The sequence below is a fragment of the Pseudopipra pipra genome, chromosome 6 (assembly GCF_036250125.1).
Source record: "Pseudopipra pipra isolate bDixPip1 chromosome 6, bDixPip1.hap1, whole genome shotgun sequence".
In the NCBI taxonomy this organism is placed as follows: Eukaryota; Metazoa; Chordata; class Aves; order Passeriformes; family Pipridae; genus Pseudopipra; species Pseudopipra pipra.
Genome location: NC_087554.1, coordinates 59,496,099 through 59,509,343, shown reverse-complemented (window position 1 = coordinate 59,509,343; position 13,245 = coordinate 59,496,099). Strand labels below are relative to the sequence as shown.

Genomic DNA, 13,245 nt, shown 5'->3' with positions numbered 1-13,245 from the left:
CACTGAACTAAAAGATATTTTGTGTGTTTGAATATTCGTGGCAGTTGTCTTTATTCCGGAGATGTATCCAAAGGAACTGTTACAGAGGGGAGGGGAGGTTTGGGAAGGGAAGGTTTGGGAAGGGAAGGTTTGGGAAGGGAAGGGGAAGGGTTTGGGGAAGGGGAAGGGTTTGGGAAAGGGTTTGGGGAAGGGGAAAAGGAAGGGTTTGGGAAGGGGAAGCAGAAGGGGAAGAGGAAGGGGAAGGGGAAAGGGAAGGGGAAAGGGAAGGGGAAGGAGTTTGGGGAAGGGGAAGGGTTTGAGGAAGGGTTTGGGGAAGGGTTCGGGGAAGGGTTCGGGGAAGGGGAAGGGTTTGGGAAAAGGTTTGGGGAAGGGGAAGGGTTTGGGGAAGGGGAAGGGTTTGGGGAAGGGTATGGGGAAGGGGAAGGGTAAGGGTTTGGGGAAGGGGAAGGGTTTGGGGAAGGGGAAGGGTTTGGGGAAGGGTATGGGGAAGGGTTTGGGGAAGGGGAAGGGTAAGGGTTTGGGGAAGGGGAAGGGTTTGGGGAAGGGTTTGGGGAAGGGGAAGGGTTTGGGGAAGGGTTTGGGGAAGGGGAAGGGTTTGGGGAAGGGGAAGGGGAAGGGAAGGGAGGGGAAGGAGCTGTCCATAAGGATGGGGAGGCCAGGAGCTGCCTGGCCTTGCTGGCTGGCTCAGTTGGGCCCAGCAACAGCTGCAGCTCCAGCTGCGCTGAGAAGCTGACTCGTCCCTTGGTCTTTTGGTGCTGCTGGAGGGACGCTGGTTGTGTCGGTGGAGAGGATTACTTTGTTACTGCCCGTCGAAAAGCGGACAAGGCTGCAGTCCGCATGGTGGAGTAGGACGGGCAGTCATCTTCAGTCATGACTTCAAGGGCTGGGAGAGAGAGGAACGGAGCCAAGGTCAGAGCCTGGATCTGCGGGGACTCGAGGAGCCCCTCCTGAAAGGCCATCCCAGCCAGCTTTGCCATGGCCAGAAGGGAGAAGGGGCCAGCAGGATGAGCGGGAAGGTGCCGGCCCTTGATGCCCTCTGTGCCTCTGAAATGTGTCCCTGCTGTGCCCACAGCGCAGCTTGTCCATGCAGGGAGCAGAGTCCCTCGCAGGCAGGGCAGGGATTGCAGTTCCGTGCCCAGGGTCTGTGCTCCTTCTTGCCAGGCCCCAGTGAGAGCCCACTGTCCTCACTCACCCTTCATGATGGGCTGCAGGTCTTTCATGTGCCAGGCGGCGACCCCTGGGAACACAGAGTGTGTCAGGGCCCCAGCGGCACAGCTCCACCCCATCAGCGCTGCCAGCCCAGCCACACAGCCTCCTGGCCTGGCAGGGCTGAGCCCGGGGCATTCCCGCATCGGGACACCCAAGGGTGCGGCTGGCAGAGGGCAGCAGCAGCTGCCAGAGGGCACTCGGAGTTTCACAGCATATCCCTGGGCTGCATCCTGCTGCCGCTGGAGCAGCCAGGGCTGGAGCCGAGCTGCAGTGGGGAGGGAGGGACCGCGGGCTTGTGGCTCACCCATGAACTTGATGGCCGCCTCTCGCAGGGGCTGCTGTGGGCTCTGCAGGTAGGGCAGGGCCTGGCGCAGGTGCTGGTCCCTTCGGCTGACATCCTTGTCCATCTGGAGAGAGCAGCAGGGCACAGAGGGAAGGGTTGGCTAAGGCTCTGCCCCTTGGCCGGGCGCTGCCTGCTCCCAGCACTGGCCTCCCCTGCCCGCACAGCCCTGAGGCCCAGTGGTGCTGGGCTTTGGAGGGAGCAGAGTTGCTCGTGGGGAGTCTTGGGGCCACCCTGCCCCACAGCCCAGCTGGGCTGGGGCTCCAGCAGCCCCCTGGCTCAGGAGCACCAGAGCCTGGAGAAGAGCCCACACGGCCGAGGGAAGGGAGCAGTGTGTGGGGCACAGGCTGGTGTCCCACAGCTGGCTGCAGCAGTGGGCAGGGGCACAGGACCAGCCCCACACACTGGGCATCGGGGACTGGGGGCTTGTCCAGCCTGGGGCTGGGCCTTTGGGGTGGTCCTTACCAGGCAATCGCAGAACTCAAAGTGCTGCTGTTTCCTCAGCAGCTGCTCAAGATCCCTTCTCTTGAGGAAACTTGCAGCACAAAGGAGTGTTTCCCGAGAGGCCTGCAGAGCAGCAGAGACCAAGACATGGCACCACAGCCCTGGGCACAGCACCTGCATCCCTGAGCCAAGGCCAGGAAGAGGCTGGAGCCCACCAGGCACCAGGACAAGAGGCAGCCAAGCCCCCTGCCACGGGGACAGCAGAGCCCACAAGTGCTCACCTCTGCCACACACTGGTTCTTGTCAAGGCAATGGAAGAACAGCGGTACAAGGCTCTGCTGCACAAGTGTCTTTTGTCCCTCTTCTGCCAGAAACTCCATCATTTCTCGGAAGAGGCGAATGGAGAGCAGCTGCACGTGGCTGTTGTCCTGGTGTAGAAGAAGAGAAAAAGACCTCAGCATTGGCAGCTCCAGGCCCACCAGGCAGAGGCTTGAAAATCCACAGGGCACAAACTATCCTGGCAGCACCAGAGCCTTACATTGTCAAAGAGAGGCCGAAGTGCCTCAGCCAGCTTAGGGGCAGCGGAGCTGAACGCCTGAAGGTCTTCATCCCGGAGCACATTGAGGAACACAGAGAGGGTCATCCCGACCAGCTCTCCATCTTCATGATGCAGCAGCTCCAGGAGGCTTTCAGCCAGGCTGCAGATGCTTTCGGCCTGTGTGGAACACAGTGCTGTGCTGTCAAGCTGCCCCACCAACAGCTCTCTGGTGGTGCAACCCCACAAAGCCCAGAGGCCAAAGGCCTGTCCCACAGGGTCTGGGCAGCTGCACAGGGAGGCAGGAGAGCTGGGAGCAGCTGCCACAGCTCCCAAAGCCCAGCCAAGCCCAAGTGTCTGCGTTCCCCAGCCCCAGGCTGCCAGTGTGGCTTCAGCCTGATGTCCCCTTTCTCACCATCGAGGGATCCACACTGAGAACCAGGAGGCCTCTGAGTGCCAGGCGACGCCTGTCTGGGCACTGGCTCTGCAGGTTCCTTGACAGGATGGGCAGGACCCTGTCGTGACATTTTTGCCCATCCAGATAGTCCAGGAGCTGGAAGGCAGAGAGCAGTGATGGGGTGCCCGGGTGGCAGGAGCCTGGAGCTGCCCAGGGCTGGGCCCAGGCAGCAGCACAGGGCGCAGGCACCATCCCGGGCAGCTGCGGCTGTGAGAGGGCAGAGAGGGGGAGGCAGGCAGGCCAGGCAGCGCTCGCCATCAGGCTCACCTCAACAAGGAAGGCCAGGGCAGGGAGCTCCCAGCGAGGCTGGTCCCTGCTGAGCAGCCCAAGCAGGTGGATTGTCATCTGGGAATGGAAGGGGACCAAGACACTGCGCATCTCCCTGTCAGGAGGAAAAACAGAGCAATTAAGCCTGAGCTGGGTGGGCAAAGCTCTCCAAGGATTGACTCCAGAACAGAGGCCTGGATTTTTCCCACCAGCTCTGGACAAAATAGGGATGTTTTGGGAGGTGGCTCCTCCTGTGCACCTCCCTCTCACTTCCTTTTCCAGTCTGCTCCGCCATCCCTTGATGTCAAGGCCCTCTGGCCCATGCCCACAGGGTCTGTGTGAGATGCCCTGTGCCCAGGGAATAGACAAGGAGGCAGTGGGGAGAAGGGTGTCTCACCTGGCCAGCAGCCCCACTGCATAGTGGTGGGTGTCACAGCACAGCAGTGTCTCCCAGCCACACTTCCCTTCTATGGCCACCACCTCATTCTCCCAGTGCAGGCGGCAGAGCAGGGCCTTCAGGGTCTGTACTGCAAACCTGTGTGCAGAGCAAAGGCCAGGTCATACTGGGAGCCCTGGCCTCAGCCCCAAGGGCATGGGAGGGATAGAGGACTGGGATGGATCACCTGTTGGGGTTGCTGGGAAGGCCATATTGCTCCTGGCATCGCCCCCAGAAAGTGTTGATGTCTTCTGCCATCTGCTCTGTGCTCATAAAAATTTGGAAAAGCAGAGCCACGAGGAGCTGTGGGGCATAACTCATTAGGGCATCTTGGCACTCGGGCTCCTGCATGATCAGCCACAGTGCCAGGGTTGCCTGCAAGAAAACCACACAGAGACAGCGTTCAGTGTGAGAGGTCCACGTGGTGGGGCCGGAGTGTGGTGGGGAGATGCCAGGGGAGAGCCAGGGGGAGCAGCCGGCCTGGTGTCCCTGAACCTGCCCCTCAGATGGATTTGCAGCCCAATGCCTGAGGCAGGGAGATGCAGTTTTGGGAGAGGATGGAGAGTCGCTGGAGAGGCAACCTGGGGAGGAGCAAAGGCCAGATCCAGAAACTCACAGCCAGGGCAAAGATGTCTGTGTCGTCGCCATCACAGGTGGACACGCTGTGCACTGGCCAGTCCTCCATCGCACGGAGCAGCGTTGGCAGCACCTTCTCCACTGTTGTTCTCGAGGAGGCGATGCTGCTCCACATCACTGCAGCAGCTCTGTGGAGTCAGACCTCTGCATCAGGGGTGTCTCAGCAACAGCACCATGGCCTGGGCAGCTGTGGGGGCCCAGGTGACAGAGCCAAAGTGCCTTCAGAGGCAGGGAGGGCACATGGCAGCAGAATCAGGGGCTGACAGGCCAGGGCTGGGAAATGGAGGGACCAGAGTGTCCTGGAACTCTCCATCTCTCTGGCAGACCAGGTGGGACAGGCTCTAGAGGGTGATGGGTTGTAAGGGTTGGTGATCCCTGAGCCACCAAGGCAGCTGGGCCCTGTACCTGTCACACGCTGGGGCGCAGCACAGGAGAGTCATCACAACCTCATGAGGGTTTGTGTCAGCGAGGCTGCGGATGTCAATGTGCTGCCTGACATCTGGAGACACGTGGAAGCTGAGGCACTGGTGGATGTACCTCACGATGGCTGGAACCTGGAGGGGGAATGGGGGAGAGTTGGAGAGCTGCCACAGTGAGCAGGGTGCCCAGTTTCCCCCAAGAAGGGCTTCCCTTCCCACCACAGAGTGCAGCCTCAAAGGCTTAGAGGGCTCAGCAGACCCAGTTTGAGGGGCTACAAGACCCCGGGTGGGCAGGAGCCCTGGCCACAGGCTGCTTGCCTGCTTGCTTCTGATTTTAGGCACCTTTCTCCTCTAAAACGTTCAGACTGGGAGCTGTCTTGGGTTTCTGTGGCCAGGTCTTGGTAGCAGGGTTCTACAGGGGTGGCCTCTGTCAGAAGCTGCTCAAAGCTTCCCCCATGTGGCAGAGCCAATGCCGGCTGGCTTCAGGACAGAGCTGCCCCTGGCCAAGGCCAAGCCAATCAGGAATGATAGTAATGCCACTGTGATCCCATATTTAAGAGGGGAAAGAAAATTCTTGTGCAGATGCAAATTGCAGCCCGGGAAGAATAGAGTGAGAACATGTGAACCACAACATGGAAAGCAAGGAGGAGGAGGAGGAACTCCGGGTGTTGGAGCTGAGGTTCCCTTGCAGCCCATGGTGCAGATCCTGGTGAGGCAGCTGTGCCCCTGCAGCTCATGGAGGAGCACCAGGGTGCAGAGATCCCCCTGCAGCCTGTGGGGGAGCCCCCGCAGCTGCGGGTGGATGGTCAAAGGAGGTTGTGAGCCCGTGGGAGGCCCATGGTGGAGCTGGGTGCTCGCAGGGACCTGCAGCCCATGGACAGAGCCTACTCTGGAGCAGGTTTCCCTGGCAGGACTTGTAGCCCTGTGGAGGACCCACACTGGAGCAGTTTGTTCCCGAAGGCCTGCATCCCATGGAGGCACCTGGATGAGAGGCAGCCAAGCCCCCTGCCACAGGGACACCAGAGCCCACAAGTGCTCACCTCTGCCATGCACTGGTTCTCATCATCCCAGCGGAAGAATGGGACCAGGCTCTGGTGCACATCCATCTTTCCCTCTTCTGCTACCAACTCCATCAGCTCTCGGAAGAGGCGAATGGAGAGCAGCTGCACGTGGCTGTTGTCCTGGTATAGAAGAAGAGAAAAAGACCTCAGCACTGGCTGCTCCGGGCCCACCAGGCAAAAACAGAGGCCAAAAACCCCCAGGGCATGGAGATTTCTGGCAGCACCGGAGCCTTACATTGTCAAAGAGAGGCCGAAGTGCCTCAGCCAGCTTTGGGGCAGCGGAGCTGAACGCCTGAAGGTCTTCATCCCGGAGCACACTGAGGAACACAGAGAGGGTCATCCCGACCAGCTCTCCATCTTCATGATGCAGCAGCTCCAGGAGGCTTTCAGCCAGGCTGCAGATGCTTTCGGCCTGTGTGGAACACAGTGCTGTGCTGTCAAGCCCTGAACAGTTGCCCCACCAACAGCTCTCTGGTGGTGCAACCCCACAAAGTCCAGAGGCCAAAGGCCTGTCCCACAGGGCCTGGGCAGCTGCACAGGGAGGCAGGAGAGCTGGGAGCAGCAGCCACAGCTCCTGAAGTCCAGCCAAGCCCAAGTGCCTGCGTTCCCCATCCCCAGGCTGCCAGTGTGGCTTCAGCCTGATGTCCCCTTTCTCACCATCGAGGGATCCACACTGAGAACCTGGAGGCCTCTGAGTGCCAGGCGACGCCTGTCTGGGCACTGGCTCTGCAGGTTCCTTGACAGGATGGGCAGGACCCTGTCGTGACATTTTTGCCCATCCAGATAGTCCAGGAGCTGGAAGGCAGAGAGCATTGATGGGGTGCCCTGAAAGCAGGAGCCCGGAGCCAGCCAGGGCTGGGCCCAGGCAGCAGCACAGGGCGCAGGCACCATCCCAGGCAGCTGCGGCTGCAAGAGGGCAGAGAGGGGGAGGCAGGCGAGCCAGGCAGCACTCGCCATCAGGCTCACCTCAACAAGGAAGGCCAGGGCAGGGAGCTCCCAGCGAGGCTGGTCCCTGCTGAGCAGCCCAAGCAGGTGGATTGTCATCTGGGAATGGAAGGTGACCAAGACACTGCGCATCTCCCTGTCAGGAGGAAAAACAGAACCATCGAGCCTGAGCTGGGTGGGCAAAGCTGTCCAAGATTGACTCCAGGACAGAGGCCTGGATTTGTCCCACCAGCTCTGGACAAAATAGGGATGTTTTTGGAGGTGGCTCCTCCTGTGCACCTCCCTCTCACTGCCTTTTCCAATCTGCTCCGCCATCCCTTGATGTCAAGGCCCTCTGGCCCACGCCCACAGGGGCTGTGTGGGGTACCCTGTGCCCAGGGGAGACGTGACGGGGGCAGTGGGGAGAAAGGTGTCTCACCTGGCCAGCAGCCCCACTGCATAGTGGTGGGTGTCACAGCACAGCAGTGTCTCCCAGCCACACTTCCCTTCAATGGCCACCACCTCTTCCTCCCAGTGCAGGTGGCAGAGCAGGGCCTTCAGGGTCTGTACTGCAAACCTGTGTGCAGAGCAAAGGCCAGGTCATACTGGGAGCCCTGGCCCCAGCCCCAAGGGCATGGGAGGGATAGAGGACTGGGATGGAGCACCTGTTGGGGTTACTGGGAAGGCCATGTTCCTCCTGGCATCCCCTCCAGAAAGTGTTGACGTCTTCTGGCATCTGCTCTGTGCTCATAAAAATTTGGAAAAGCAGAGCCACGAGCAGTTGTGGGGCATAACTTATCAGGGCCTCTTGGCACTTGGGCTCCTGCATGATCAGCCACAGTGCCAGGGTTGCCTGCAAGAAAACCACAGTGACAGCACTCAGTGCAAGATATCCATGTGGCAGGGCCCGAGTGTGGGAGGGGAGAGGCCATGGGAGAGCCAGGGGGAGCAGCCAGCCTGGTGTCCCTGAACCTGCCCCTCAGATGGATTTGCAGGCCAATGCCTGAGGCAGGGAGATGCAGTGGTAGGGGATGCAACCTGGGGAGGAGCAAAGGCCAGATCCAGAAACTCACAGCCAGGGCAAAGATGTCTGCGTCATCGCCATCCGAAGTGGACACGCTATGCACTGGCCAGTCCTCCATCACTTCAAGCAGTGTTGGCAGCACCTTCTCCACTGTTGTTCCCAAGGAGGCGATGCTGCTCCACATCACTGCAGCAGCTCTGTGGAGTCAGAGCTCTGCGTCAGCAGTGTCTCAGCCACAGCACCATGGCCTGGGCAGCTGTGGGGGCCCAGGTGACAGAGTCAAAGTGCCTTCAGAGGCAGGGAGGGAACATGGTTGCAGGATCAGGGGCTGACAGGCCAGGGCTGGGAAATGGGAGGGACCAGGGTTTCCTGGAACTCTCCATCTCTCTGGCAGACCAGGTGGGACAGGCTCTAGAGGGTGATGAGTTGTAAGGGTTGGTGATCCCTGAGCCACCAAGGCAGCTGGGCCCTGTACCTGTCACACGCTGGGGCACAGCGCAGGAGAGTTGTCACCGCATCACAGGGGTGTGCCTCAGCGAGGCTGCGGATGTCAATGTGATGCCTGACATCTGGAGACACCTGGGATGTGAGGCACTGGTGGATGTACCTCACGATGGCCGGCACCTGAACAGGGAGTGGGGGAGAGTTGGAGAGTTGTCAGAGTGAGCAGGTTGCCCAGCTTCCCCCAAGAAGTGCTTCTCTTCCCACCACAGAGTGCAGCCTCAAAGGCTTAGGGGGCCCAGCAGACCCAGCTTGAGGGACCACAAGACCCCTGCAGCACTTGAGCCCTGGCCAAAGGCTGCTTACTTGCTTCTGACTGGAGACACCTTTCTTCTGGAAAAAGTCCAGATTGGGAGCATCGATGACACTCTGAGTGGGGGTGGTGTCATCGTTTCCGATTCCCTCAGTCGTGGCGTCACCCTCTGCCATGAGATCAGTTGGTTTGGTTTCAGTGTTGATTGTGTCGTGGGTCAACGCAGTCTCAGGCTGTGCTGTGTCATCCACTGGTGCCGTGGCTGAGCTTGATGTGCCATCAGTCGGCATCGGTGTGGTGTCAGCCTGTGCCACGATATCAGTGTCGGAGCTGGTTCTGTCATCAGCCCAAGCGGTGTCAGGCTTTGCTGTGCTGTCCATTGGTGCCCCGTCGGAGTTTGATGTCCCATCAGCGGACATCAGCGCCACGTCAGCCTTGGACATGACATCAGTCGCTGCAGTGTCAGAGTTGATTGTGTCATCAGCCAAAGCAGTGTCAGGCTTTGCTGTGTAATGAGCCAGTTTGATGTCATCCTTCGCAGTGTGATCGGCCAGTGCAGTGTCAGGGTTGGCCGTGTCCTTGGTCACAGCGGTGTCAGAGGTTTCCGTGCTGTCAATAGGCGCAGTGATGTCTTCAGGCTTCTCCTCGATCTCGGTTGTCCTGGTGTCAGGCTCTGCCAGAACCTCAGGTGGTGTGGTCCTGGGTGTTCTGCGCCGAATTCCCATGAATTTCAGAAACCTCTGCACCAGAACAAAAGGCAGGGAAGAGAGAGAAGTCGGACAGAGTGATCCACCAGTGGTGCCAGGCTGAGCAGTGACAGCAGGCCCAGCCCAGGGGGGGATGGCTGCAGGTACCTGAAGTGCTCTGCGGAAGCAGCCACGGGGGCGGTCCTGCTCCTCTGTCCGGTTCTGGCCTGGATCTGTCAAAGAGCGAGCGCAGGCAGAGCTGAGGGGCTGCAGGAGAGGCCAGGGAACACAGCCCAGCCCTGTGCTCCAGAGGCAGGACCGGTCCTGGCGTGCCCAGTGGATGGAGCAGGGATGCTGGGGAGGTCAGCCTTGGGCCCTCTTCCTCCCTCCCTTTCCCTGAGTGTGTCCACAGGGGAATGGGAAGGGGCCAAGTTGACTGCAGACAGCAGCCCTGTGGCCCAGCTCCAGCACTCACCCTGCTGCAGGGCCTGGAAGTGCTGCATCTCCTCAGACGGCTGTGCTGAGGCAGCCCCAGGGCCTTCTCTCTTCCTCTTTGGCCTGAGCAGCCTGCGCAGGCCGGAGCGTCTCTCCGCCATCCCACACGTTGACCTCGTGGGTACGAGAGACGCCTTGGAAAAGACCCTGGTCTCCAAGTCTCACAGAGTGTCTTCAAGGGCACCTTCCCCAGGGAGTGGGAATGCCCAGGAAGAACTCCGGAACACAAAGTTGAGTGGTCTGGCCTCGAGGGCACCTTCCACAGAGACTGCAGGTGACCAAGTCCCGTGGTCTGGCCTCGAGGGCACCTTCCACAGGGACTGCAGGTGACCAAGTCCCGTGGTCTGGCCTTGAGGACACCTTCCACAGGGACTACAGGTGACCAAGTCCCGTGGTCTGGCCTCAAGGGCTCCTTCCACAGACACTGGTGATGCCCAGCAAAGCTCTGGGTCACCAAGGCCCGTGGCCTGGCCTCGAGGGCCACGCCCACAGGGAGCGGGGATGCCTCAGAAAAGCTCTGGGTCACCAACTCCCGTGGTCTGGCCTCGAGGGATCTTGCTTTAAAAAGAACTCTCGGAATTGCTTCGGGTCAGCAACGAACGAGTTGGCTGCGAGGAGACTCCTCACAGCACGGCTCAGTCCCGTCCTGACCAGACGCGTGCTCCGAGCACTGTGGCGCGGCCGCGTTGCCGCCCAACACCTATATCAGGGCGTGTCACAAAGGGCCCTTGAACACACTGCCCTGTCCCATCCCATTGACGACGGCCACCGTGTCACAAAGGGCCCTGTGACACACAGACACGTGCCCTGGGGCTTCCCCCATTGTGGCCAACCTGCCCCAGGTTGGAATGAGTGCATTCCCTAAAGCATCTGAGACAGCTGGATGTGAACTTTAGGAACGGCTGCAAAAAGCAGCAAACACTCCCCTCCTGTGCCACTGCCCCGAGTCCTGGCAGGGGTAGTGCCCATCTCCTGCCCCAAAGACCTGCGCCCCGGGAACTTCCCTGCCACAGGGCAGCCAAAGCCAACAGGCATTCATGGCTGTGCTCTTGCAAGGGGCTGTTGGCAGGAGTTGCTGCAGCAACTGCTGGCAAGGCTTGGCATCTGTCAGAAGGCAGAAGCTGTGGCCCCTTGCTGGAACGATTTCTTCACGGAAGTGATTACCTGCAGCACAAAAGCATCTTTGCTGGGAAGGCACAGAAGAATCTGGCCTTTAATAAACCTAAATTCAGGAAAGCATTACTTCCCATTCCTCAACACAGGCAGTTGAAAGAAGTGGCAAACTTCCCAGTTTAACTGAATTGGGAAGACTCGAGAATGTCAAAGGTTTGGAAGTTTGCTTCCCCTCTCAAACCTGCAACTCCTTTGCCTTCACATGGTCCATTGAGAGTCAATTTCAAAAACTAAACAGAAGCAAAAAAACTGGGCATGGCTGTTTGGTTTGCAAGCAGTTTTCTATTAAGGGAAAGGAATAAAATAATTCTGGTAAATGATAAAAGCTCTTTTAGGGAACAAAAGTTCCCTCAGTGTTCCAAAAGCACCCCAAACAAGGGAGGATATGGCAAAAACACTAATCCTCCCTCTGCTGCAGGCCAGGAAAGCCTTTGAAGGGCTCTCAGCAAAGTAAAATCTCTATTGGATGATTTGGAGTTGAGAGAGCGAGTGCTCCAGCCTTTCTAAAGCCTTGCGACTCATCCTGTGGACACTCAGGTGGGTGCTTTAAAGTTCAGGCTGTCTTGAAATCTTGCCTGCAGCCATGAGGGAGTCCTGGGGAAGTCTTCTAAGAACTCTGGGTTGGCCCTGGTGGTCAGGGTGGATTCTGCCCTGGTTCACGTGGACAGCTCCAAGGGACAGCTCTAAGTAAGAAGGAGAGAGAGGACGAAAGTGCCAAGTGACAACTAGTGATGCTCTTGAGAAGGGAGACAGGGAGCTTTTTTATTTGAGGGTGTCATGGAAGCAGCGGAGTGGTGAATCAAGACACGGAAGTGAGAGCAGATACACAGATGATAGAAAGAAATGTTTCTTTTGGACCAGCTCGCTGCTGTGGGATGGAGGAAGCCAAGAAGGTATGAAGATTCAAAGAAGGGAAAATAAAACTCCCCAGAATGATCACAGCTCATGCTAGAATGCATTTCAGAAGGAACATCAATGTCCACTCCCCTGCACCCTACCCCATCCAAAAACCCTCAAATAATTAAATCTTCGAGTCTTTCATGAGAAAGGAGTACTCTGTGTTTACTTGGCCATACCTGCTGTTAAAATGTCTGGAGCTGGTCACTGCTGGACACAAGATCCCCTAGTGTGTGGTGGCTGGATTTTGTACAGTTATGCAATTTCTAAGGTGAAGCCTGTGTTCCTCCCCAGGGTGAGCTGTCCCATCTGAGCTCCAAAAAATCTTCCACACTTCTTTTTTCTGGATAATAGGGAGAGATCAAGGAACTTAGAAGCCTCAGAAGGAGGCATGTCAGAAATCTGATTTCAGACTCTACCAGGTTTTCTGTCAGAAAACCTGCTTCCCTGTGAGGAATGATGACATTACTGATGCTGTTCCACCTGCTCTCTCTAGAGGAGGCAATGGGAAGCCCCCTGCTCTTCCCGAGACTGGAATGAGCCTTGGCTTGGTGCTCCTGTAAAACTTGGAGCTCTGGAAGAAGAAAAGAGCATGGGCAAGGGGGCAAGGAAGAAAGGGAGTGGGAAACCAGGGGCAGTCTGCTCTGGCATGGCTAGAATGGGAAAGATGAAGGGTTGAGGTGAGAAGAGTGGTCTGGAAAAGTACAAGAAAAGAAACGAGGAAAGAAACACACCCTCAAAAAAGGCTGGAAGCTCTCAGCCAGCCTCGGCACCATCCAGCTGCACTGGGGTTGTTCAAAGGACCACATCCTAGGCATTGCAACCTCACTGGGACAATGTCAGCCAAACAGTGCCACAGGGAAAGCAGGATTTTCTTGTTCGCTACTCAGTCACCCCATTTTGCTGTGAACTTTGGAAAGCAGTTAAAAAAATCTTTTCATTCCGACTTTATTAAGAAAGTGCGATCAAAGCTCCCAAGAAACGCGCCCCAAAACAAAGCCAGTGCCAAAAACGTTAATCCGCTGCAATTACTGCCCAACCGGCAGAGCTGTTCCAATAAAGATTCCAAGGCAAACCCAGCCCATCCCGATGTGCTCCTCCCTGCGGGCGGCTGGGGCAGCGCTGCCCTGGGTCATCGCTCTGGCCGTGCAGGCGCCGAGATGCCGCAGGTCGGAGCAGGGGCAGGCTCAGCCCTGGCCGGGAGATGCGGAGCGGCGGGTTTGGAGCCCGGCGGGCGGGGCGGAGGTTTGTCCCGGCCTTGGCAGCGGCTGTGTCCCCGCCGCGCTTCTCGGGGCTGGGCAGCGGCTCCTCCCGGCGGCAGCTCCTGGCTCCTGCCGGCCGGGCCTGGGCTAAAGCGGAGCGAGACGGGAGCGAGCCGAGCCGAGCCGAGCCGAGCCGAGCCGAGCCGAGCCGAGCCGAGCCGAGCCGAGCCGAGCCGTGCGCCCGCCCGTCCCCAGCCCGGGCCCGCCCCCGCGGCGCGGCTTCGCG

At 58.7% G+C, this 13,245-nt stretch overlaps 1 protein-coding gene across 1 annotated transcript; it reads right to left on the bottom strand.

Annotated features, from left to right (window-relative positions):
* Window positions 1-605: 605 nt before the first annotated feature.
* On the bottom strand, window positions 606-10,032 carry LOC135416353 (uncharacterized). The gene is made up of 23 exons (XM_064659432.1): window positions 9,668-10,032; window positions 9,361-9,425; window positions 8,560-9,246; window positions 8,228-8,376; window positions 7,802-7,949; window positions 7,394-7,581; window positions 7,168-7,305; window positions 6,771-6,885; window positions 6,462-6,599; window positions 6,040-6,216; window positions 5,784-5,924; window positions 4,730-4,878; window positions 4,305-4,452; window positions 3,876-4,063; window positions 3,650-3,787; window positions 3,253-3,367; window positions 2,944-3,081; window positions 2,532-2,708; window positions 2,275-2,421; window positions 2,015-2,116; window positions 1,514-1,616; window positions 1,193-1,237; window positions 606-883 (listed from the first exon to the last, which is right to left on the bottom strand). Exons 1-23 carry the CDS (start codon window positions 9,786-9,788, stop codon window positions 792-794), a joined length of 3,609 nt encoding a protein of 1,202 aa, XP_064515502.1. The 5' UTR covers window positions 9,789-10,032; the 3' UTR covers window positions 606-791.
* Between the last annotated feature and the right edge of the window lie 3,213 nt (window positions 10,033-13,245).

What these genes read in the sequence shown, in the direction of transcription:
- LOC135416353 (XM_064659432.1), bottom strand. Translation starts at nt 9,788, where the DNA reads ATGGCGGAGAGACGCTCCGGCCTGCGCAGGCTGCTCAGGCCAAAGAGG. An exon ending in GTGTCTCCAGTCAGAAGCAA is followed by an intron (nt 8,377 to 8,559) that starts GTAAGCAGCCTT and finishes CTCCCTGTTCAG; the next exon opens with GTGCCGGCCATCGTGAGGTA. An exon ending in CAGACATCTTTGCCCTGGCT is followed by an intron (nt 7,582 to 7,801) that starts GTGAGTTTCTGG and finishes GTTTTCTTGCAG; the next exon opens with GCAACCCTGGCACTGTGGCT.